We start from the raw sequence: 26,842 nt of genomic DNA, 5'->3' as shown, positions 1-26,842 counted from the left end.
CCCAACTTCTGTAACTGTGAAAAATAAATGTCTGTTGTTTAAGCCACCCTATCTATGGTCTTGTTACAGCAGTCTTGGCAGATTGATACAGGGTTTTTTCTATCAACTGTTGGAAGGTTTGGCCTCTACTCACCACTTCAGGACCTCAACTACCCCACCACACAACAGGCAATGAAAATTACATTCCACTGAGGACTCATAGTTTCCTAAAGTCCCAAACTGCCTTACTCAGGAAATTTACACTTAACTGCCATCACCCAGTGGCAAAGAATCCTCCTGCAATGCAGGAGGCACAGGAGATGTGGGTTCAATCCTGGGTCGGGAAGATCGCCAGGAGGAGGGCATTGCAACCCACTCCGGTATTCTTTCTGGGAAAATTCCATGTACCAGAGGGGCATGGTGGGCTATCATCCATGGGGTCACACATGACTTAAGTGATTGAGCAGCCAGGCAGGCAGGGCCATCATAAGGAATACCCTCCACTTCAACCATTCTTTTTACTTTACTTTTAAGTCATAGAGAATATTTCAGTATCTTACTCAAATGAGTGTAACTCATAAGCTCTAAAATTCTGTGAGTAGAGGCTGGGTTTTCTTTATATTAGCATCCCCAGTACTAGCATTGAGCCTTCCCAAGAGCAGATTCTCAATGTTTGATGAATAAAAGAGCCAATAAACACAAGGTTTACTTTACTAGCATTTTACTTCTCTTACTTTCTTGAAGAAGCTAAGGAACTCAGAGCACAAATCAATTACTTTAACAAAGCTAAAGACTAAAAGGAACAAGAAAAACTAACACTGACCATGTTTTACTTTTTTTCTATTCCATTATCCTAACTATTTTACTATGGGATTCTTTCACATTTCCAATAATATAATCCCTATTGTGATGTTATATTTTCCTGGCTGGGGTAAAACTTCACATACTTCCTTATGGGTGGGATGATAATATTGAGCATGTCCCTGGGAGGTGTACTGACTTTGACAGTAGTGTCAGGCCTGGCTGCATGCATGCCTTGGGCTTTCTCTTCTTCATCTTGCAAAGCTTCTTCATAATAAGTGGGGAAGTCACTGGGAACAGCATCATTGACCTTTGCCAAAAATTCCAGGACTTTCATCTTGCTGGTTTCAAGATGTGCTTTGGGGCCCCAGAGAAACTCATAACGTGGAGGATCACTGTTGGCAACCTGGCGGTACTCCAGGTACTTCAGCCTCACTAAATCTTTGGTGATGAGCTTTCTGGGCTCTCCATAGATAATGTGCTTTCTTCTAGCATATACTCGCATCGTACCCAGGTATTTCCAGATGTCTTCCTCAGGGGCACAGTTGCCCTTCAGGAAGATCATACCCAGGAGATTCATCAGGAGACCAGTCTTGGGTAAACCTCTTCCACCACGCACCCTCCCATTGTTGGGGAGTTTCAATTTGCTGACCAGATTATAGCAGGGAACAACTGAGTCGACTTCCTTCAGATCTACTGCAAAGACTAGCTCAGTGCGTTCAGAGGCTCTCTTGAGAATCTCAGCAAATCGGTCATGGTGGCTTTGGTGGATAATCTTCAGTATGTCTTCCTTCATCATGAGCTGCTTCATGTTATACTTGTACAGAAGGAACTGCTCCAACAAGCTAGGTTTCCTGGTTAAACAGTCAGTTCCTGGGGTCTCAGTGAAGGGTGGGACCTCATAGGCAAGTGCTGTATACTTTTATTGGCCATCAAATGCTTCACAAGATCTAGTGTAAGAAAAGAGAGCAGTAGTGGCGATGGTCGGTACTCTTTGACGCTCCCGAGAAGTGCTACATGACTCAGCACCAGGCAGACTCTGGGTAATATCTTCACACTGAAGAGAGGAGGTAGTGGACTCCTCTTCTGCTGTTGCTATGGCCTGAGCACCACCACAACTCTGGGTCTTGCCTTGGGCTTGGGGACATTTATCACCACCACGGGCCTTACTCTTCTTACTTCGAGGCATGGTCAGGGACAGCAGGAAGGAGTATAGACAGGAGCTCAGAAGACGTGGGCACCTGGAGGAAGGAGAATAAGATGCTGTAAGCACCTCAGCAGGGAGATTCCACCTTGGCTTTAACCAAAGCCACCTCTGCAGGGTCCTTGGGGGCACTGGTCGAGGACCTCTCAAGGCTTCTGTTTTGATCAGCCTGTCCCCTGAGAAAACTGTACAGGATATTAGAGCCTTAGAATGCAGCCTGCCAACCCTGCTAGGGGTATACTAGGGTGACAGCAGGGGCTGGCAGTAGGGAGCCTCGCTTCTGGGTTTGAGGGTATTCTCAGTTTATAGTCAGGGTCATCATACTCATTTAGTCAATTGTTGGCAGGTCTAGAGCCTCCTCTTTTCTGATGCTTTGAAGCTGACACCTCAAACCAAAGTCAGCACTTCCCAGAGACCCCAGAGGAGGAAGTGAAGGGGTTCCTTAGCCCTTCTCTCTGTCAGAGGATACCCAACTGAGAGCTATGTGGAACCCACTCTTTCAGGGGCTGCTTGGGTCCTCAGTTCTCCTTAAGGATGCTCACCTGGTCTCCAGGCAGTACCTGGTATACTTCCCCTCTGCTGACTGGTGGCTGCAACGTCAGACTAACCTCATACTCTTCTCTCTCAGATTTGATGTGGATTGTCAGCCTCAGTCTGACAGTCCTGCCCTGAGCCTGCAAGTTCTGAATGAAAAATGTGGGGCCTAGATTTTTTGTGATCTATTGTCACTCTGCTTATTTAACTTATCTGAAATGCCAGGCTGGATGAAACACAAGCTGGAATCAAGACTGCTGGGAGAAATATCAATAACCTCAGATACATACATGACACCACCCTTATGGCAGAAAGCAAAGAAGAACTAAAAAGCCTCTTGGTGAAAGAGGAGAGTGAAAAAGTTGGCTTAAAACTCAACATTTAAAAAACTAAGATCATGGCATCCAGTCCCATCACTTCATGGCAAATAGATGGGGAAACAATGGAAACAGTGAGAGACTTTATGTTCTTGGGCTCCAAAATCATGGCAGATGGTGACTGCAGCCATGAAATTAAAAGACTCTTGCTCCTTGGAAGAAAAGCTATGACCAAACTAGATAGCATATTAAAAGCAGAGACATTACTTTGCTGACAAAGGTCCATCTAGTCAAAGCTATGGTTTTTCCAGTAGTCATGTATGGAAAAGGTCAGTTTTCATTCCAATCACAAGGAAAGTCAATGCCAAAGAATGTTCAAACTACCTCACAACTGCACTCATCTCACACGCTAGTAAAGTAATGCTCAAAATTCTGCAAGCCAGGCTTCAGCAGTATGTTAACGGTGAACTTCCAGATGTTCAAGCTGGTTTTAGAAAAGGCAGAGGAACCAGAGATCAAATTGCCAACATCCACTGGATCATCAAAAAAGCAAGAGAGTTCCAGAAAAACATCTATTTCTGCTTTATTGACTATGCCAAAGCCTTTGACTGTGTGGATCACCACAAACTGTGGAAAATTCTGAAAGAGATGAGAATACTTAGACCACCTGACCTGCCTCTTGAGGAACCAATATGCAGGTCAGGAAGCAACAGTTAGAACTGGACATGCAACAACAGACTGGTTCCAAATAGGAAGAGGAGTACGTCAAGGTTGTATACTGTCACCCTGCTTATTTAACTTATATGCAGAGTACATCATGAGAAACGCTGGGCTGGAAGAAGCACAAGCTGGAATCAAGATTGCCGGGGAATATCAATAACCTCAGATATGCAAATGACACCACCCTTATGGCAGAAAGTGAAGAGAAACTAAAAAGCCTCTTGATGAAAGTGAAAGAGGAGAGTGAAAAAGTTGGCTTAAAGCTCAACATTCAGAAAACTAAGATCATGGCATCTGGTCCCATCACTTCATGGCAAATAGATGGGGAAACAGTGGAAACAGTGGCAGACTTTATTTTTTGGGCTCCAAAATCACTGCAGATGGTGATTGCAGCCATGCAATTAAAAGATGCTTACTCCTTGGAAGGAAAGTTATGACCAACCTAGATAGCATATTCAAAAGCAGAGACATTACTTTGCCAACAAAGGTCTGTCTAGTCAAGGCTATGGTTTTTCCTGTGGTCATGTATGGATGTAAGAGTTGGACTGTGAAGAAAGCTGAGCACAGAAGAACTGATGCTTTTGAACTGTGGTGTTGGAAAAGACTCTTGAGAGTCGCTTGGACTGCAAGGAGATCCAACCAATCCATTCTAAAGGAGATCAGTCTTGGGTGTTCATTGGAAGGACTGATGCTGAATCTGAAACTCCAGTACTTTGGCCACCTCATGCGAAGAGTTGACTCATTGGGAAAGACCCTGATGCTGGGAGAGATTGGGGGCAGGAGGAGAAGGGGACAACAGAGGATGAGATGGCTGGATGGCATCACCGACTCGATGGACATGAGTTTGAGTGAACTCCGGCAGTTGGTGATGGACAGGGAGGCCTGGCGTGCTGTGATTCATGGGGTTGCAACGAGTTGGACACAACTGAGCGACTGAACTGAACTGTATGGATGTGAGAGTTGGACTATAAGAAAACTGAGCACCAAAGAATTGATGCTTTTGAACTGTGGTGTTGGAGAAGACTCTTGAGAGTCCCTTAGACTGCAAGGAGATTAAACGAGTCAAACCTAAAGGAAATCGGTCCTGAATATTCATTGGAGGGACTGATGCTGAAGCTGAATACTTTGGGCACCTTATGGGAAGAACTGATTCATTGGAAAAGACCCTGATGCTGGGAAATATTGAAGACGGGAGGAAAAGGGGACGACAGAGGGTGAGATGGTTGGATGGCATCACCAACTCCATGGACATGAGTTTTAATTAAGTGCTGGGAGTTGGTGATGGACAGGGAAGCCTGGCATGCTGCAGTCCATGGGGTCACAAAGAGTCAGGCATGACTGAGTGACCAAACTGAATTGAACTGATTCAATTTTTGGTAGTCCTTTCAATCTTTCCTTTGACCCTTTGCATGATCTGGGATTTCTGTCTTCCTGCCAGCCTCTCCTGAGACAACAACCCAGTAACATTTGAGGGTTCCCCCACTTTCCCATGGTCTCTAAGGCTGAGAATAGCAGATGGATTCTTCTGTACCCCATACAACTCCTGGAAAGATCTGGAAATCCTCCTACTCTGGGGGAATAAACTACCCCTTATAAATAAAATCTTTCACTCGCCCCACATGCTGCCTTCCTGCCTCGCCCCCCACCCCCCATCCCTTCACCATTCCATCCTCAAGATACCATAAGAGAAAATGAGTGTCAGTCATCACATCACCAGTTGCACGGACACGCCAGGCTGCCAGCAGGGCAGGAATTCCCTTTGTCCTCACATAGGGTCCTCATCCCAACCCCTGGCCACCCTAGAATGCTTTCATCTGCTACCTTGAGGCCCCTCCCCTAAAAAACCAACACCCTCACAATCTCAGAGACCCTCCTCAAAGAAGTCAGCCTGATCGCCCTGTTCGGGTCTTCCCAAGCTTAACGGAACCACAAGTCCTGTGCCACTTCACTGTTCTGGGGTGGAGGTCCCCTCAGACCTCACTCAGAGTTGCCTCCTCGAATTCCTTCAGGGCAAGGTGGTCGAGCTCCTAATCTATCATATAGAAAAGGAAGGCTCACCTCTACCTGACTGCCATGCTTGGGTCCTCTGAGAGCAACAACCAGGGCCTTGTTCAGACTTTCCACCTGAATTTCCTCTCTCAGACCCTTGTTAGGGTCTTCTTCGCCCTCTAAACTGGGGCCACCCACTTCAACCAAGGTCCTCACCTCCCGGATAGCCTCTGGGCAGGAATCTTCCTCCACCAGAGTGTCAGGGCTTTGTGGGCATGAGGCACAGGGGAGGGGGGCCGAGGCAAGGGGAAGGGGGCGAGGCACGGGGCAGGGGGCGAGGCATGGGGCAGGGGGCGAGGCACGGAGCAGGGTGCAAGGCAAAGACGGGGGTTGCGGCAGCACGGGGTGGGGGAGGTTGGGGGTTTGGGGGGAGTCTCTCATTCATCATTCAGGCTCCTCACCTTGACTCGGTTCCTGCTAGAGCCTGGAAATGCTTACATGCCTGAGGCCACGCGCCACCGCCAGAGGCAAACTCGCTCTCCTTCTTTGGCCGCCTAGCAGGAAGTGAGTGCTAGCTACTACCTAGGAGGAAGTGAGCGCCTCACCATAGATAGTGCCTCGATCTCTGGCGCCCCCTCTGGGAGTGGAGGACACCCACAGTTTCACATAGGCTTCTCAATTACACTCCTTTCAGGACCTTGGGCACTTCCTTCTGTCACTGTCCTTACAACGAGGTCCTCACCTACTTGAGACCTTCCTTGCAGGAAGCTGCCTGATGGCACAGGTCTAAGAGTAGGTACAGGGTTGTCCCTGCAGGACTCCCTAAACGATCAGGTGGTGTTCTCCAGTCCTGCACCCGAGTCCTGTCTCAGCTCCTGTCTCTTTAATGAATGGCTTCCTTGTAAAAGCCACATCCATGCAAATTCTTAAGTACTATCTCCACTGTGAGTCTTGATGGCAATGGGTCTGTGTCCCAGGAATGATGTAAGATAGGGAAGCTGAAGTGCCAGGTAGAGGACTTAGATAGGAGTTGAGCTTTCAGAGAAAAATGCAAAAAACATGCTAATTTCTTTCTTCTCTTTACCACCCAGACTTGGCTTCCGATACAACTTCTGTTCTATGAGACTTGCATACTACAGAAGTGGGCTGAGCCTGATAATTTCATGAGACCCCCTATTTCATTGGTTAACTGACACTGCACATATAAATGATCATATTGTTACCAGGTAGTAAGCTTCTTTTCATTATTCATACCCCTCACTTATTTGGGTTTTCTTATTGCCCTGGTTATGTATTTCAATCCAGTACTTTGGGCACACACTGCTTTTTATTTTTATTGTTCCTTCAATCACCTGAAATATATTCCAGAATAGAGAGAAGAAAAGTGAGTAAAAATACACAAGGTCAACATCAGGGTGGGAGTGGTAGAAAAGAGTGTGCCCTAGAGAAATTCAGACCAGGAGTCTAGTCTAGCTCTGTTACTTACCACCTTGTGAATATGAGAATAATGCAAGTTCTTCATCTGCCAAATGAATTTGATAAATCCTAACTTGTATGACTGTGTTCTTTGGAAGGAATGATGCTAAAGCTGAAACTCCAATACTTTGGCCACCTCATGCAAAGAGTTGACTCATTGGGAAAGATCTGATGCTGGGAGGGATTGGGGGCAGGAGGAGAAGGGGACGACAGAGGATGAGATGGCTGGATGGCATCACGGACTTGATGGACGTGAGTCTGAGTGAACTCTGGGAGTTGGTGATGGACAGGGAGGCCTGGCATGCTGCAATTCATGGGGTCTCAAAGAGTCAGACACGACTGAGCGACTGAACTGAACTGAACTGTATGACTGTGGGAATGTTTGTATTGTGTATAAAGCACCCATCAAAATCTTGGCAAATATTACATGTTTTATGAATGGCAGTTAATATTTTTACCTAGACAATATCACCCTCCTTTGTAGGAATGTTTTCTTAAATCCAGCATATGTCAGGGGAAATGCAGCACTTTCAGACAGAACAATACCAAATCAGTCAAAATTTTGCTTTAGCAAGTAAAATTAAGTATCTTTTCCACGTTAGACCATTTATTATTTAATTTTGGTGTGGAGGTTTTTTTCTTTTTTTTTTTTTCCTACCTGGAAGCAACTCAAAGTTCCTGGAATTTTGTCATGTACCAACTCTTTTAGTCCTTTCCAGTTTCCCTTCTATCTAAACCATGTCTATTTTTATTTGTTTCTTCCCCACCAAAATCTAGCCCCTCTTAGAATTTGTAAATTACTCAAGATAACCCAATTAAAATGCTCTTTTAGTGCATTGGGATTTGGCTCTACCAGTTCAAGGCAGAAAGTGTCAACAGAGTGGCTCTTGTGCATCTCACCTGTTGGGGCTCAATGCAGGTTGCCCCAAAATATGCCACAGTGACATGTTGATTACCTTGTATTCAGGTTACTTAAGAAAAGGCCATTGCAGGAGTAATATTTTGACCCTCTTTTCTGTCTCTCTGAAAGCAGGAAATGTCTGTCATATGAAAGATGCACTGCCTGCATCTGGAGGTAGAAGAACATCCCGATAGCCAAAAATAGAGAATTCAGTCAGAGAAGTCTGTATACACAAATGTCTTTAATTTACTACCCCAAGCTCAAATTCTGTTTAGATTCTTCACTAATTGAGCCCAAAAAACTTACGTTTATTTGTCCTGTCCATTCCTCAAAAATGTATTGTTTCTAGGTATGAAACATATAAAAGCTGCCTGCTTTGGCCACTTCTTCAGGTCCCATTTCTAAAACACCCCCATGCACATGAATTACAATTTGTTTCTTCTTCTCCTGTTAATCTGTCTGTGTCAATTTTATTTTTAGTCCAATCACAGGAACCCAAGAGGCATAGAGGCATAAATTTCTCTCTCCCTGACAGTTGGCAAGCCAGCCAGGAGGTTTCTCATCCTGAGACTGCTGCTACTGAGAGATCCTGGGACATCTGACAAAGGCCACAGAAGGTAAGATGTCTTATCATGTCAGTCCCCAGATCTCTGCCTTCAAGGTCTGATGTGAGGGAAAGTAGTCAGAGTCCCTTTTTTCTCTCTAAATTTAGATTAGCAGGAGATAATATTTGCGTAGCTAGTTCCTTGGACTTAGGGAAACTTAGGGATTCTTTTCTTCTCAAACATGGTCACTGTTTTACTTTGTCTGTTGTGTCATTTGTCATAAGGAGCAGGAACCATAGGGCAGGACAGCAGGCATAGGCTCTATAAGCCTGCTGTTCAAGCCAGCCTCACAGAGTGATGAGTTAGCAATTCTCACCAGACCTGCGTCTATTTAGACAAACTTTGCTGTGGTTCCCGTAACTAAAAACCAGATGAGACTTTACCTTCCATCTTCTTTTATATCTTGAGAGCTCATCATTTTGTCCAGTGAGAATATTCTGTCTGATCTCTGCCATCCAGGAGATACATTTACTGGGGTATATCTGGTGGCTTGTTGAATAGACTGGAGTTCCAAGACATGAAGTCACCAGCAGCACTCCCTTTGTCTGGTTGGGCCAGCTCTCAGGGGGGGTTGTCATAAGGGGTCCTGGTCCATAAAGGGCATTTGTCATCTCAGCTTGTGTTTCTTGTTAGCACTGGAAAGCCTCATGCCAGTAGTGCCTGCCTGGTGTCATGAATTAGTGAGCTTATGGCTGGAGTGCCCCACGTTTTGTGGGACACTACAGAGCTTGTTTTCACTACATCATTCATACCACCTGTAGCAACAAAACGCTTTTACTTTTTTGACTAACTCTGGGAATGAACTTTCTGGATCTTGTGAGTGGTAAATACTCTCTTGTATTATGTTTCTTGCATCTTTGGTTAAGCAATAAAAAAAAAAAACACCTTACTGGTTTGAGTTGCTGTTTGAAATTAATATAAGAGCCTACTTGCCAATTGCCAGATGATGGATCCTTTAAATTGGCTGTATTTAAAAGGAAAACATTTTGTGGGAGCTGTCATCATAAACATCTGTCATATTGATACTTATGTGAGGATCAAATTGAAAGGAAAAAAAATAATGACTGCCCTTAAGACATTCCTTATTATGATGAAAGGACTTAAACAAAAATCCAACAAAATTCTCCTTCTTAAAAATAACCCTGCTTCCTCAGTAAATTTTCAGGACCTCCTACACATAATCTCAGAACAAATCAGCTGGAGCCAAGGGCTAACAGAAACAACTGTCTTTGTCTTGTACATATAAAATCAGAAATACGATTCTAGAAGCAAGTCAAAACACACCTAACTTGACAAGTCCCAAGGCTTTGCCCATCCCTACTAAAATGCTTGTAGATATTATAAATAACCAGGGTATTAGAGTAAAATTTTCCTTTACTTAAGGAAAAAATTAATAACAATTACTCAAATACTTATGATAATAGACAAATATGCTCCAAAACTCCTAGGAGAAAACACATTTTCTGTCTCTGCCCCTTGAAGTTATAAATTCTATCATGTCTTTCAAATGTTAACACAGGTCACAGCACCTGAGAATGAGTCTGGGTTAGCTCAGTCTGTAGAATTAAAAAAAAAAAAAAGGAACCTCTTTAAACACATACTGCTAAAACACCCCCTTGCCTAAACAGTCTCTTTAAAATTGCTTGTCAAGGGAAAATACTGATCTTAAAAGTCTTCTCCACAAACAAAGAAAAATACTTTAGCCATCTGAATGAGTATACTTAATTAATTCCAGTTGTTATTTATAAACTAGTGAGTTTTGTACTGTACCTGATTCATGACTAAAGTTTTACAATGAAAACTTTGAGCTAATTGTCTGTCTGTATGTCTATATGTATACATTGTAAATATGGTATCTTTCTAATTCCAGATTATGTTGCCAAAATCATATTTGTAAAAGAGCTCTATTTAATTGGCTTAAAAATACTTGTGCTTATATAAAAATTCTTAAAAGTTTAAGAAACACCAACCCAAATATTTTTCAAGTTCACATGAGCTAGAATAATCTTGAGTAAATAAAAGCTAAATTTAAGCTTACTGGTTTAATATGGGTATATCTTCAGAGTTAGCATAAAATAAAATATGGATAACCAACTTTTGTTCTATTGGGTTTACTAGTCAAATGAGCTAATGTCTCTGTTGCAACATTTGTCGGGAACAAACAAACAAACAAAAAGAGTCAAAAGGTCTTAAGATAATGACTAAATGCTTTAATGAGATTTTCATGAGGAATCTAAGTATGATTATTAAGAACAAAAGAATTAAATAGATATAAATGAGATAGGAGTTTTTAGGTGAACTTTTTAACAATAATCGTTTTGTGATATGTCTACTCAAATTGTTTCCTAAATCTCTTTGGTAATTTATACTCTTAGAGTTTGGCTAAGTTAAATTAAGTGATGAAAATTTGTTGACTCTCTAGTCATTTCCAAATAAGATAAAATACTAAAACATTAATTGTTGAACAAATCTAAGTTTGCATATATTTCACCTGTTACTACAAGAGACTAAGTATGTTTTGGTTTATTAATAAATGTACCTTATGTTTTATTGAAAGATTATTCTATATATTTCTGGAAATTATAACGTGTGTTTTTAAGTTTGCTGAGCCACAAAATATTAATACAATTAAGAAAGAAACAAATTACCAGTCCAGGTTCGATGCAGGATACAGGATGCTTGGGGCTGGTGCACTGGGATGACCCAGAGGGATGGTACGGGGAGGGAGGTGGGAGGGGGGTTCAGGACGGGGAACACGTGTACACCCATGGCGGATTCATGTTGATGTATGGCAAAACCAATACAATATTGTAAAGTAATTATTTTCCAATTAAAATAAATAAATTTAAATTTAAAAAGGGAAAAAAAAAAAAGATTACTTACTTTTATTTTCACTGAAAAAATTAAAATTAAAAGGATTAAGAAGTTTAATATGTGGTTAAAGCTACTGAGTATAATAACAGACAGAATATATTTGGTGGTAATAAAATTTATATGGTATGGAGATGTTTTTGTTAAGAAAAAAAAAAGTAGTTTTTTGTAAGGCTGGTTATTCCCAAATGGGAAAGAAAACAAGGCACAAACTAAAATGGACATAGAAAATTGTAAGTTTTGTGAAAAAATAAATCTTTGGAAAGGAATTTTATGTGTGGTCAAGAATAAATAAAATTGGAATCAATTTAATTAAGTAAGTGAGTTTAAGTATCAAAAGTAACTTGGTATAAAATTGGAATTTGGTTTTATCTTTGTTAAAAGGACAAACTGTATTTTTTCTATGGGTTTGTTCTTGGTAAGAAGAAATTATGAAAGTTTTTCTTTACCTTGAAGGAATCTGAAATATATATATATATATATATATATATATAGAGAGAGAGAGAGAGAGAGAGACAGAGAGAGAGAGAGAATCTTTATCAGAACATGATTGCTTAAGTAAACCTAGTCCTCTGGATGTTAAAAGAGCTAAATTTTAATCAGAACAATATAACCTATATTTGCCTATGAACTCTTTGTTATTTTGGTTAAGTGGATAACTAAGCATTTTTTCCCAGTGATCTATGAGACTAAGTGTTTTAAAGCCTCTTTGATGTTTTTGAAAAGCTTCCTCCAAATCAAATTCTACATGTCTTTTTGACTTAGAAGTAGCTTTGAGGTATACGTTATTTCAGAGGGCCCCTGAAATATCTCAAAGATTTATTCTCTCTCCTTATAAAAAGAGAGATATTAAACTAATTAAGAATATTGGTTATGTGAAATTACATGGGAAGCATTGCCAAATAAGAAATAATGTTAAGCCTTTTTTACATTGTGTCTGGCTTACCAGGTGGCTCAGACAGCAAGGAATCTGCCTGCAGTGCAGGAGATCTGACTTCGATCTCTGGGTCAGGAACATCCCCTGGAGAAGGGAATGGCTACCTACTCCAGTATTCTTACCTGGAGAATTCCATGGACAGAGAAGCCTGGTGGGCTACAGTGCAAGAGGTCGCAAAGAGTCAGACACAACTGAGCAACTCACACTTTCAAACTTGTATAGGTGTGTATTATAAGTGTTTCAGGAATTATTAGAAACTTTTGGAAGTCTTCTATGTCCTGTAGTAGAATGTTGTCTGTCATCAAAATTGAAGCTCACACTAAAAGGACTAAACCCAAGTATCAGAGAAACACTGAAGCTGACTTGTATGTACAGGCAGAACAACAAAAGAATCTGTGAACATTGTGGCACATGTAGATAAAGTCCATTTTGCTTCTGCCAAAAACATTGACCCTTCCTTGCCACACTTTTGCCATCCTGACGTCTATTTAATATGGCACCAGTCAGCTCCCACATTGGAGAAAGTAAATGGGTAAACAATAGCTTTAAATGAAATAAAGAGTTGGGGCTTTGAGAAATTCAAGATGATCCCTTGGTTCCTCCCAGCTTTCTAGCAACTCTTTCCCTGACCATCATTTAAGATGACTCAAATTATAGACACTGGTAGGATTTTTATAAAATTGTGCAAACAGTCTACCAGCAATGTCTATCCTGCCAGGTCCATAATTCTGGAAAGGAAAGGAAAACAGATATTTGCCCCAGAGGCCTCAGACCCCCTTTCCCTAGATATTTTGAACACCTGCAACAAAATTTCATTTATTTGCCACTTATTATGAGTCACAATTGCATTTCTTTCCCATGGGGATGGTCTTGATCCCTGTCTCCTGTACAATGTCATGAACCTCATTTCATAGTTCATCAGGCACTCTATCTATCAGATCTAGGCCCTTAAATCTATTTCTCACTTCCACTGTATAATCATAAGGGATTTGATTTAGGTCGTACCTGAATGGTCTAGTGGTTTTCCCTACTTTCGTCAATTTAAGTCTGAATTTGGAAATAAGGATTTCATGATCTGAGCCACAGTCAGCTCCTGGTCTTGTTTTTGCTGACTGTATAGAGCTTCTCCATCTTTGGCTGCAAAGAATATAATCAATCTGATTTTGGTGTTGACCATCTGGTGATGTTCCATGGATAGAGTCTTCTCTTGTGTTGTTGGAAGAGGTGTTTGTTATGACCAGTGCATTTTCTTGGCAAAACTCTATTAGTCTTTGCCCTGCTTCATTCCGTATTCAAGGCCAAATTTGCCTGTTACTCCAGGTGTTTCTTGACTTCCTACTTTTGCATTCCAGTCCCTATAATGAAAAGGACATCTTTTTTTGGGTGTTAGTTCTAAAAGGTCTTGTAGGTCTTCATAGAACCGTTCAACTTCAGCTTCTTCAGCGTTACTGGTTGGGGCATAGACTTGGATTACTGTGATATTGAATGGTTTGCCTTGGAAACGAACAGAGATCATTCTGTCATTTTTGAGATTGCATCCAAGTACTGCATTTCAGACTCTTTTGTTGACCATGATGGCCACTCCATTTCTTCTGAGGGATTCCTGCCCGCAGTAGGAAATATAATGGTCATCTGAGTTAAATTCACCCATTTCAGTTCGCTGATTCCTAGAATGTTGACATTCACTCTTGCCATCTCTGGTTTGACCACTTTCAATTTGCCTTGATTCATGGACCTGACATTCCAGGTTCCTATGCAATATTGCTCTTTACAGCATTGGACCTTGCTTCTATCACCAGTCACATCCACAGCTGGGTATTGTTTTTGCTTTGGCTCCATCCCTTCATTCTTTTTGGAGTTATTTCTCCATTGATCTCCAGTAGCATATTGGGTACCTACTGACCTGGGGAATTTCTCTTTCAGTATCCTATCATTTTGCCTGTTAATACTGTTCATGGGGTTCTCAAGGCAAGAATACTGAAATGGTTTGCCATTCCCTTCTCCAGTGGACCACATTCCATCAGATCTCTCCAACATGCCCCACCCATCTTCGGTTGCCCCACAGGCATGGCTTAGTTTCATTGAGTTAGACATGGCTGTGGTTCTAGTGTGATTAGATTGACTAGTTTTCTGTGAGTATGGTTTCAGTGTGTGTGCCCTCTTATGCCCTCTTGAAACACCTAGAAGTGAAAGCAAAGGAGAAAAGGAAAGATATAAACAACTGAATGCAGAGTTCCAAAGAATAGCAAGAAGAGATAAGAAAGCATTCTTCAGTGATCAATGGAAAGAAATAGAGGAAAACAACAGAATGGGAAAGACTAGAGATCTCTTCAAGAAAATCAGAGATACCAAAGGAACATTTCATGCAAAGATGGGCTCGATAAAGAACAGAAATGGGATGGACCTAACAGAAGCAGAAGATATTAAGAAGAGATGGCAAGAATACACAGAAGAACTGTACAAAAAAGATCTTCATGACCTAGATAATCATGATGGTGTGATCACTGACCTAGAGACAGACATCCTGGAATGTGAAGTCAAGTGGGCCTTAGAAAGCATCACTACGAACAAAGCTAGTGGAGGTGATGGAATTCCAGTTGAGCTATTCCAAATCCTGAAAGATGATGCTGTGAAAGTGCAGCACTCAGTATGCCAGTAAATTTGGAAAACTCAGCAGTGGCCACAGGATAGGAAAATGTCAGTTTTCATTCCAATCTCAAACAAAGGCAATGCCAAGGAATGCTCAAACTACTGCACAATTGCACTCATCTCACACGCTAGTAAAGTAATGCTCAAAATTCTCCAAGTCAGGCTTCAGCAATATGTGAACCGTGAACTTCCTGATGTTCAAGCTGGTTTTAGAAAAGCCAGAGGAACCAGAGATCAAATTGCCAACATCCGCTGGATCATGGAAAAAGCAAGAGAGTTCCAGAAAAACATCTATTTCTGCTTTATTGACTATGCCAAAGCCTTTGACTGTGTGGATCACAATCAACTGTGGAAAATTCTGAAAGAGATGGGAATACCAGACCTGCCTCTTGAGAAATTTATATGTAGGTCAGGAAGCAACAGTTATAACTGGACATGGAACAACAGACTGGTTCCAAATAGGAAAAAGAGGACGTCAAGGCTGTATATTGTCACCCTGTTTATTTAACTTATATGCGGAGTACATCATGAGAAACGCTGGACTGGAAGAAACACAAGCTGGAATCAAGATTGACGGGAGAAATATCAATAACCTCAGATATTCAGATGACACCACCCTTCTGGCAGAAAGGGAAGAGGAACTAAAAAGCCTCTTGATGAAAGTGAAAGTGGAGAGTGAAAAAGTTGGCTTAAAGCTCAACACTCAGAAAACGAAGATCATGGCATCCGGTCCCATTACTTCCTGGCAAATAGTTGGGGAAACAGTGGAAACAGTGTCAGACTTTATTTTTCTGGGCTCCAAAACCACTGCAGATGGTGACTGCGGCCATGAAATTAAAAGACACTTACTCCTTGGAAGGAAAGTTATGACCAACCTAGATAGCATATTCAAAAGCAGAGACATTACTTTGCCAACAAAGCTTCATCTAGTCAAGGCTATGGTTTTTCCTGTGGTCATGTATGGATGTGAGAGTTGGACTGTGAAGAAGGCTGAGCACCCAAGAATTGATGCTTTTGAGCTGTGGTGTTGGAGAAGACTCTTGAGAGTGCCTTGGACTGCAAGTAGATCCAACCAGTCCATTCTGAAGGAGATCAGCCCTGGGATTTCTTTGGAAGGAATGATACTAAAGCTGAAACTCCAGTACTTTGGCCACCTCATGCGAAGAGCTGACTCATTGGAAAAGACTTTGATGCTGGGAGGGATTGGGGGCAGGAGGAGAAGGGGATGACAGAGGATGAGATGGCTGGATGGCATCACTGACTCGATGGACGTGAGTCTCAGTGAACTCTGGGAGTTGGTGATGGACAGGGAGGCCTGGCATGCTACAATTCATGGGGTCACAAAGAGTCAGACAGGACTGAGCGACTGATCTGATCTGATCTGATCTGATGAGTCACAAATATTTGCCACTTAGTTTGAGTCACTCAGTATTGCCACAGCCAGTCCCTCCCATCAGGAAGCTTCTACAAGCCTCTTAACCTTATCCATCAAAAGGCAGACAGAATGAAAACCACAATCAGAAAACTAACCAAGCTGATCACATGGATCACAGCCTTGTCTAACTCTATGAAGCCGTGTAGGGGCATCCAAGACAGACAGGTCATGGTGGAGAGTTCTGACAAAACATGGTCCACTGGAGAAGGGAAAAGCCAAGCACTTCAGTATTCTTGCCTTGAGAATCCCATGAACAGTATGAAAAGACAAAAAGATATGACACTGAAAGAGGAACACCCCAGGTCAGTAGGTGCCCAATATGCTACTGGAGAAGAGTGGAGAAATAATTCCAGAAACAATGAAGAGACAGAGCCAAAGTGAAAGCAACACCCAGTGGTGGATGTGACTGGTGATGAAAGTAAACTCTGATGCTGTAAAGAACAGTATTGCATAGGAACCTGGAATGTTAGGTCCATGAATCAAAGTAAGTTGGAAGTGGTCAAACAGGAGATGGCAAGAGTGAACATGAACATTTTAGTAATCAGTGAACTAAAATGGATGGGAATGAGCAAATTTAATTCACATGACCATTATATTTACTATTGTGAGAAAGAATCTTAAAAAGAAATGGAATAGCCTCATAGTCAACAAAAGAGTCCGAAAATGCATTACTTGGGTGCAATCTCAAAAGGACAATATGATCTCTGTTTATTTCAAGGCAAACCATTCAATACAACAGTAATCCAAGTCTATGCACCAACCATTAATGCCAAAGAAACTGAAGTTGAACAGTTCTATGATGACCTACGAGACCATCTAGAACTAAAACCAAGAAAATATGTCCTTTTCATCAGAGGCTTGGAATGCAGTAGGAAGTCAAGTGATACCTGGAGTAAGAGCAAGTTTGTCCTTGAACTCCAAATTGAAGCAGGGCAAAGGCTAACAGTTTTGCTGAGAGAACACACTGGTCATAGCCAACACCCTCTTACAACAACACAAGAGAAGACTCTACACATGGACATCACCAGATGGTCAATAACAAAATCAGATTGATTATATTCTTTGCAGTCAAAGGTGAAAAATCTCTATGTCATAAGCAAAAAAAAAGACCAGGAGCTGACTGTGGCTCAGGTGATGGACTCCTTTTTGTAAAATTCAGGCTCAATTTGAAGAAAGTAGGGAAAAGCAGTAGGCCATTCAGGTATGACCTAAATGAAATCCCGTATGATTATACAGTGGAGGTGACAAATAGATTCAAGGGATTAGATCTGGAAGACAGAGTGACTGAAGGACTATGGACGGAAGTTTGTAGCATTGTACAGGAGGCGGTGATCAAAACCATCCCCATGAAAAAGAAATTCAGAAAGGCAAAATGGTTGCCTGAGGAGTCCTTACAAATAGCTGAGAAAAGGAGAGAAGCAAAGGCAAAGGAGCAAAGGAAAGATATATCCATCTGAATGCAGAGTTTCAAAGAATAGCAAGGAGAGATAAGAAAGCCTTCCTAAGTGATCAGTGCAAAGAAACAGGGGAAATCAATAGAATGGGAAAGACTAGATTCTCTTCAAGAAAATTAGAGATACCAAGGGAACATTTCATGCAACAATGGGCACAAGAAGGACAGAAATGGTGTGGACCTAACAGAAGCAGAAGCTCTGTAGAAGAGGTGGCATGAATACACAAAAGAACTATACTAAAAAGATCATAATGATCCAATAACCATGACAGAGTGATCATTCACCTAGAGACAGACATCCTGAAATGTGAAGTCAAGTGGGCCTTAGGAAGCATCACTACAAACAAAGCTACTGGAGGTGATGGAATTCCAGGTGAGCTTCTGCAAATCTTGAAAGATGGTGCTTTAAAGTGCTATACTTAATATGCCAGTAAATTTGGAAATCTCAGCAGTGGCCATAGGACTGGAAAATGTCAGCTGTCATTCCAATCCCACAGAAAGGCAATGCCAAAGAATGTTCAAACTACTGCACAATTGCACTCATCTCACATGCTAGCAAAGTACTGCTCAAAATTCTCCATGCTAGGCTTCAATAGTACATGAATCAAGAACTTCCAGATGTCCAAGCTGGATTTAGAAAAGGCAAAGGAAACAGAGATCAAATTGCCAACATCTATTGGATCATAGAAAAAGCAAGAGAATTCCAGAAAAGCATCTACTTCTGCTTTATTGACTACCCTAAGGCCTTTGACTGTGTGGATCACAATAGAATGTGGAAAATTCTTAAGAGATGGGAATACCAGACCACCTAACCTGCCTCCTGAGAAATCTGCATACAGGTCAGGAAGCAACAGTTAGAACTGGATAGAACAATGGACTGATGACAAATTGGGAAAGGAGTACATCAAACTGTGTATTGTCACCCTGCTTATTTAACTTGTATGCAGTGTACATTATGTGAAATGCCAGACTGAATGAAGCACAAGTTAGATTCAAGATTGCCCTTATGGCAGAAAGTGAAGAGGAACTAAAAAGCCTCTTGATGAAAGTGAAAGTGGAGAGTGGAAAAGTTGGCTTAAAGCTCAACATTCAGAAAGCGAAGATCATGGCATCTGGTCCCATCACTTCATAGGAAATAGATGGGAAACAGTGGAAACAGTGTCAGACTTTATTTTTCTGGGCTCCAAAATCACTGCAGATGGTGACTGCAGCCATGAAATTAAAAAGACACTTACTCCTTGGAAGGAAAGTTATGACCAACCTAGATAGCATATTCAAAAGCAGAGACATTACTTTGCCAACAAAGGTTCATCTAGTCAAGGCTATGGTTTTCCTGTGGTCATGTATGGATGTGAGAGTTGGACTGTGAAGGCTGAGCACCCAAGAATTGATGCTTTTGAGCTGTGGTGTTGGAGAAGACTCTTGAGAGTGCCTTGGACTGCAAGTAGATCCAACCAGTCCATTCTGAAGGAGATCAGCCCTGGGATTTCTTTGGAAGGAATGATACTAAAGCTGAAACTCCAGTACTTTGGCCACCTCATGCGAAGAGCTGACTCATTGGAAAAGACTCTGATGCTGGGAGGGATTGGGGGCAGGAGGAGAAGGGGATGACAGAGGATGAGATGGCTGGATGGCATCACTGACTCGATGGACGTGAGTCTCAGTGAACTCTGGGAGTTGGTGATGGACAGGGAGGCCTGGCATGCTACAATTCATGGGGTCACAAAGAGTCAGACAGGACTGAGCGACTGATCTGATCTGATCTGATCTGATGAGTCACAAATATTTGCCACTTAGTTTGAGTCACTCAGTATTGCCACAGCCAGTCCCTCCCATCAGGAAGCTTCTACAAGCCTCTTAACCTTATCCATCAAAAGGCAGACAGAATGAAAAACCACAATCAGAAAACTAACCAAGCTGATCACATGGATCACAGCCTTGTCTAACTCTATGAAGCCGTGTAGGGGCATCCAAGACAGACAGGTCATGGTGGAGAGTTCTGACAAAACATGGTCTACTGGAGAAGGGAAAAGCCAAGCACTTCAGTATTCTTGCCTTGAGAATCCATGAACAGTATGAAAAGACAAAAGATATGACACTGAAAGAGGAACACCCCAGGTCAGTAGGTGCCCAATATGCTACTGGAGAAGAGTGGAGAAATAATTCCAGAAACAATGAAGAGACAGAGCCAAAGTGAAAGCAACACCCAGTGGTGGATGTGACTGGTGATGAAAGTAAACTCTGATGCTGTAAAGAACAGTATTGCATAGGAACCTGGAATGTTAGGTCCATGAATCAAAGTAAGTTGGAAGTGGTCAAACAGGAGATGGCAAGAGTGAACATGAACATTTTAGTAATCAGTGAACTAAAATGGATGGGAATGAGCAAATTTAATTCACATGACCATTATATTTACTATTGTGAGAAAGAATCTTAAAAAAGAAATGGAATAGCCTCATAGTCAACAAAAGAGTCCGAAATGCATTACTTGGGTGCAATCTCAAAAAGGACAATATGATCTCTGTTTATTTCCAAGGCAAACCATTCAATACAACAGTAATCCAAGTCTATGCACCAACCATTAATGCCAAAGAAACTGAAGTTGAACAGTTCTATGATGACCTACGAGACCATCTAGAACTAAAACCAAGAAAATATGTCCTTTTCATCAGAGGCTTGGAATGCGAAAGTAGGAAGTCAAGTGATACCTGGAGTAAGAGCAAGTTTGTCCTTGAACTCCAAATTGAAGCAGGGCAAAGGCTAACAGTTTTGCTGAGAGAACGCACTGGTCATAGCCAACACCCTTTTCCAACAACACAAGAGAAGACTCTACACATGGACATCACCAGATGGTCAATAACAAAATCAGATTGATTATATTCTTTGCAGTCAAAGGTGAAAAATCTCTACTTCATAAGCAAAAAAAAGACCAGGAGCTGACTGTGGCTCAGGTGATGGACTCCTTTTTGTAAAATTCAGGCTCAATTTGAAGAAAGTAGGGAAAAGCAGAAGGCCATTCAGGTATGACCTAAATGAAATCCCATATGATTATACAGTGGAGGTGACAAATAGATTCAAGCGATTAGATCTGGAAGACAGAGTGACTGAAGAACTATGGACGGAGGTTTGTAGCATTGTACAGGAGGCGGTGATCAAAACCATCCCCATGAAAAAGAAATTCAGAAAGGCAAAATGATTGTCTGAGGATTCCTTACAAATAGCTGAGAAAAGGAGAGAAGCAAAGGCAAAGGAGCAAAGGAAAGATATATCCATCTGAATGCAGAGTTTCAAAGAATAGCAAGGAGAGATAAGAAAGCCTTCCTAAGTGATCAGTGCAAAGAAACAGGGGAAATCAATAGAATGGGAAAGACTAGATTCTCTTCAAGAAAATTAGAGATACCAAGGGAACATTTCATGCAACAATGGGCACAAGAAGGACAGAAATGGTGAGGACCTAACAGAAGCAGAAGCTCTGTAGAAGAGGTGGCATGAATACACAAAAGAACTATACTAAAAAGATCATAATGATCCAATAACCATGACGGAGTGATCATTCACCTAGAGACAGACATCCTGAAATGCGAAGTCAAGTGGGCCTTAGAAAGCATCACTACAAACAAAGCTACTAGAGGTGATGGAATTCCAGGTGACCTTTTGCAAATCTTGAAAGATGATGCTTTAAAGTGCTACACTTAATACGCCAGTAAATTTGGAAAAATCAGCAGTGGCCATAGAACTGGAAAAGGTCAGCTGTCATTCCAATCCCACAGAAAGGCAATGCCAAAGAATGTTCAAACTACTGCACAATTGCACTCATCTCACATGCTAGCAAAGTACTGCTCAAAATTCTCCATGCTAGGCTTCAATGTGTACATGCTGGCTGCACCTGTCCTCAGTCAGGCTCCTAGGAAGACCTGTATTTCCTCCCTCTCTTCACTATTAATGTCCTCTCTCCAGGTCCTCACACTGACTTCCCATCTCCTAACGAGACCTGTCCTCTCATGCTGACAGCCTTAAATTCCCTGAGACCTCCTCAGAGGATGTGAGGGCTGCCAACCTGTGGTCACTCATGGCTGACCCTAGGGGAGGGATTCTATAAAAGTGGTATAGTGTGAGTGGTTCCTTTAGTCCTCATGGTCCTCTACTTGACTCTTGGCATGACCTGGAATTCCTCCTGAGGTTGACCCCTGAGCCCCAGCACCTCACCTCCTGAGATGCTCTAAAAGAAATGTGTGGGGTGCATCATGCCCACATTCCCAAATTTGCCAGTGCGAGGTGTAGAGGGGCAGGGCTGTGTTCTAGGTGCAGTCCCTTTATTCTCATTTGGGGTCACTAGCTTCCACTCTGTACTGAAGTGAGGCTTCTCCCAGTAGACCAAGGCTCTCACCTCCCTGAGACCACTCCAGTGGAAAGAGAAGCACTTCAGCCAGAAAGCTTTCTCCTGGGTCTCATAGGGCTGACATCAGGGCTGGGCCTCCACAGTCTCCCCTGTTCTGGGCTGAGTGGTCCTCTTGCCCCTCATTCAGGGACCTCATCCTCACTCCTGACCAGACCCAGACTGCAGCCTCCACTCACCTGAGGCTGTGCTCCTCAGAACAAAGGCATTACTTTCTTGGAAGTTCTGGATTGGAAGACAGGATGAACCAGATGTGTGCAAAGCTACTGGGGCCTTCTGAGGAGGAGAACATTCTAGGGCTCCACTCTCTTCTGGAGTCAGTGGTCCCCCTGTCTTAGATCAGGTTTCTTACCTTGACTTCCAGTAGCATATGGGAATCCACCCTCTCTACTGGCTGAATCAGCTGGCCTGTGGCCAAGGCTTTTGCCTTCTTGAGACAACAGAAGGGGAGGTGAGAGAGCTACTCCCTGGCTACCCTTGCCTGTTCCTCCGTGCCATCCCCCTTGCTATGGGGGGGGTCCACTCATCAGCACCCAGTGTCCTCACTGTAAATCCTATGAAGGCCTCTTAGGATCTCCTACTTGGGCAGAATTGGAGCTGCTGCCACAAGACCAAGGCACTCAACTCCCTGAGAACCCCTCCACCTTTGCCCTGCAGGAAAGGAAGGCACACCTCAGACAGACTGCTCTCCCCATGGCCACACAAGGCAAGAAGCAGGATATAGTTTGTGGGACCCCTAGTGTTCTAAAATCTTCCCCTTGATAACTATCAGAGGCTGGGACTCTTCCATCCATTGACCTGAGGACACAGTGCTTAAGCTAAGGCTTTATGTCCCTGAGAATCAAGAAGGATAAATGAGGGCATATTGATCTTTTCAGGGTATCTGACATTGCATGTGTTCATGACCACATTGTCCCTGAGTAGTTTTGTCTTCTTTCATACCATTCATTTATCAGCATTTTTTAAACTTTATTCCAAAACAGTTCTTTGGGACAGGGCCCCATGTATCCAACCAGACACATTTTTTGGAGTGTTTAGAGGAAAAATGAATGAAAAGACATGATGTCTGGCTTAGGCTGGGAGAAGTGGCACATTGTGGGCTCTGCACTAATCCAGATCGGGGGACTAGTCCTAGGAAGGTCACTTCATCAGTTTGTGAACTTGAGAAATTTGCAAGTTATCCATCCATAAATGGAGTCTGCTAAATCTGATCCTGCATGAATGCTGGAATGCATGTTCTACATATAAAGCAGTGGCATACTGATTAAGTATTGGTTTGTAATAAGTGGAAGTTATGATTACTATGAACCCCTCAAATACCACCTTCCCATCTGAGTTTACTTTTAATCCAGGAGAGAGCAGAGAATATGCAGTGAATTAGGACAAAAGAAACAAATATTCTTAAATGAGCTAAATAAGTCAAAGTATTTTTTTTTTTTTACTAAAAGAAAGTTTAAAAGAAAGAAGGTAAACCACAACTTAAAGACTTTTTACTCTATTCTTTTCTCCATTTTCTTTTTGATTCTCAAAAGTTTCTGTGGTCTTCTTTCACATTAGCATGAAAATCACTCTTGCAGTGCTATGTTACCTACTTTCAGATCATAAAGACAATATAGATGGCTCCTGAATTTCTTTTATATCTACCAAAACTGTACCTTTAAAACTTTTAAAACAGCAATGAATATAACAGCAGTATCATTACCAAATTAATACTCTGAGGAAAAACAACCTCTTAGAAGTAAAAATATTTGGAAAAAAAAAAAAAAACAAATAATATGTAGAAGTTACTCATGTGAAACAGAAAGAGAAATGTGATCGAAAGAAATGTGATCTAACCCCCACTACCATGCACTCTTTAGAAGCTTGACTACTCTTCAAGAAAAATTCTCTTCTAATGTCATGTTATCTTGTTTGCATTGTGAACAATATATTCAGTACTTTCAGTGTGTTTTACAAATACCCAAACTTTTAAAACATTAAAACAGCTGGAAACTATGATTTATATGATTCATACATTTGAATTCTGAAGCACAATAAACCTTATCAAAAGTAAGAACATTTGAAAATACTAAACACCTCCTTCACCTCTTTACATTTCTAATTTAAATCATTGTTCATTAGGTATTTCTCATGTGGATACAAGAAAACAGATATATATTTTGTTAAAACAAACTAGACCTAAACTCGCTTACCATTTAAACTGTAAGAAGATATGGGTTTTGTTCCCTCCACCCCTACTACTCTGCACTATTTAGGAGCTTGACTGCTCTCTTCCAACACAAAGGGAACAAAGTGCCCTGCCCCCCTCCCTAGATGTGGGAGGAGCTGCAGGACTTGGCCCTGGAAGGGGCACTGGCCTCAGCCATGGTGGGAGCCCTGGCCGCACCTCTCAGCCCTGCTCTCTCCACCTGATCTCTCAGAGCCTCGTCATAGAGGTCTGGGAAGGAACTAGGGACCCTACCATGGAACTTGGCTAGAACCTCCAGTACCTTCATCTTACTGGTCTCAGCACAAGCTCTCGGGCCCCACAGGAACTCGTAGCGTGGAGGATCACTATTGGGTACCTTGCGGTAGTTCAGGTACTCCTTCTGCACCAGATCTTTGGTGATGAGCCTTCTGGGCTCCCCAAAGATGCAGTGCCTCCTCCCAGCATAGATCCCCAACATACTGAGGAATTCCCAGATCTCTCTCCTCAGTGGCGCGGTTACCATTCATGAAGATGACCCCCAGGAGCACCATGAGGAGACGGGACTTGGGCAGCGCCCCCTCATCACGCCGACAATCGTTTCCCCCGAGGTTGAGCTTCCTGATGAGGGTGTAGATGTTCCCTCTACGGTCGACTTCCTTCATCTCCAGGCCAAAGACCAGCTCCATGCGCTCACGGGCTGTACTGAGGATCTCAGGGAAGTGCTGCCTGTACTTCCTGCTGACGATTTTCATCAGGGCATTCTGCGTGATGGGCTCCTTCTTGGTGTACTTCTCCAGCAGGAACTCCACGAGTATCCTGGCCTTCCTGGCCAGAGGATCTTTGCGAGTGCTCTGAGTGGCAGGGGCTTCCTGGGAGGCACCTGCACTTTCCTCCTCGGGGCCCTGGGCACCTTCATCAGATCCTGCACATGAAGGCCCTGCATCAGGAGAGCTAGGGGCCATGGCTCCCTGAAGCTCCTGGTGATCACCAGCAGCAGGGGAGCTCGGGGGAGAACCCTGAGGGGCAGAAGAGGGGGAGGAGGGGCACTCCTCCTTTGGGGCTGCAGCAGCACTGGCCTGGGCCTCCTGAGTGTCCCCCCGACCTGGTGGCGTTTCCCGCGGGCATGGGACTTGCTCTTGTGCCTCCGAGGCATGGTGACAGCAGGTCAGGGACCGCAGGTGGGAGTGCGGGCAGGAAAGCAGGCAGGAAGGCACCTGGAGGAGGGACAAGGACATGCTGTGAGAACCTTCAGCGAGGAGAGTCCTCCCTGGCTTGAATGGAAGCCACCTCTGAGGGGTCCTCGAGGCCAGTGCTCTAGGACCCACAGGGCTCCTGTTCTCCTGGTCAGCCTGTCCCCTGAGACCACTGAGTAGCAAGGGAGAGTGAGCCCTGGGGCACAGCAGACAGTCCTGCCTGGGCATTAAAAGGGGGACCAGTGGGGGCTGGCAGGGGAGGCAGGTCCTCTCAGCTGACATTCAGAGTCAGGATGAAAATTGGTGCGAGACACCCCCATATCCAATGCCCCCTCTCCCGCACCCAGCCTGTTCCCTCTCCTGTCTGAAATTGACGCTGCCACCTTCCCTGTCACCCCAGACGAGGAGAGGAGGGCATACTCAGCCCCCCACTGAAGGGTCCCAGGACCTTCCCTTCTGCTGTCTCGTGGCTGCCCCTTCACAACCAGGCTCCAAGCTCCCCTCTCAGACCGCCATCCCCCTTCCCGATGTTTGGCCGGGAGGAAGCGCTGAGCACAGGGGAGGGTCCTGAGTCGCCCATTTGTCGGGGAGGATGGCCCTCATCCTGACTCTTCCCGAACCCTGACATCCTCCCTCTACTGACCAGCTGCCAGCCCCTCAGACCAAAGTCCCCTCTTCTCCGAGTGTCCTGTGTCCCAGGTCGCAGTGAGGGAGCCCCTCAGCCTTTAGAGCTGCCCGGCGGCTGCCCGGATAATCCGCAGCCAAATCGCGTGAGTGGGGGTTACACATGGCTGCCGTTCTGGTGTATGGAGACCCTCAGTCCCCCCAGGGTCCCTCCTTCACTCCACAGGGCTCGTGGCTCTTCCTCTACTGAGCAGAGCTGGGGTCCAGCAGAGCCTGACCGAGGCATTCTTTCCCGAGACCCCCTAGGGGTTAGTGGATGGTCTTGGGGCCTAAGAGCTAGGCTGGATCCTCTGGTCTGAGTGCAGGGGTAGGGTGGCCGGAGGCTGTGTGGCCCCCTCTTTTCAGAGGGAAAAGGGAATGGGGGTACAGAGACTTGTCCCTGCACTCGTAACTCACGTCACCTCCGATCTTGACACCCGATGACACTTGGGACTGCTCCCTCTGGCCACCGTCAACGGCAGCTCTCAGAGATAGCGGCACTGTCAAGGATGGCGTCGCTCCCCCAGCGTG

The 26,842-nt window shown here is 43.5% G+C and overlaps 1 protein-coding gene across 1 annotated transcript; it reads right to left on the bottom strand.

Annotated features, from left to right (window-relative positions):
- Window positions 1–992: 992 nt before the first annotated feature.
- LOC106701588 (melanoma-associated antigen B4-like) lies at window positions 993–26,842 on the bottom strand (the record flags this gene model as incomplete). Its single annotated transcript, XM_070367021.1, is given in 5 exon segments — window positions 993–1,025; window positions 1,028–1,653; window positions 24,654–24,957; window positions 24,959–25,669; window positions 26,729–26,842. Coding segments are annotated over 5 exon segments (1,788 nt in total), but the record flags the coding sequence as incomplete, so codon positions are not given.

This window comes from Bos mutus, unplaced genomic scaffold, assembly GCF_027580195.1.
Source record: "Bos mutus isolate GX-2022 unplaced genomic scaffold, NWIPB_WYAK_1.1 CTG652, whole genome shotgun sequence".
NCBI classification, from domain to species: domain Eukaryota; kingdom Metazoa; phylum Chordata; class Mammalia; order Artiodactyla; family Bovidae; genus Bos; species Bos mutus.
Note: the sequence above shows the minus strand (reverse complement) of the source record. Positions and strands in the feature narration are given on the sequence as shown.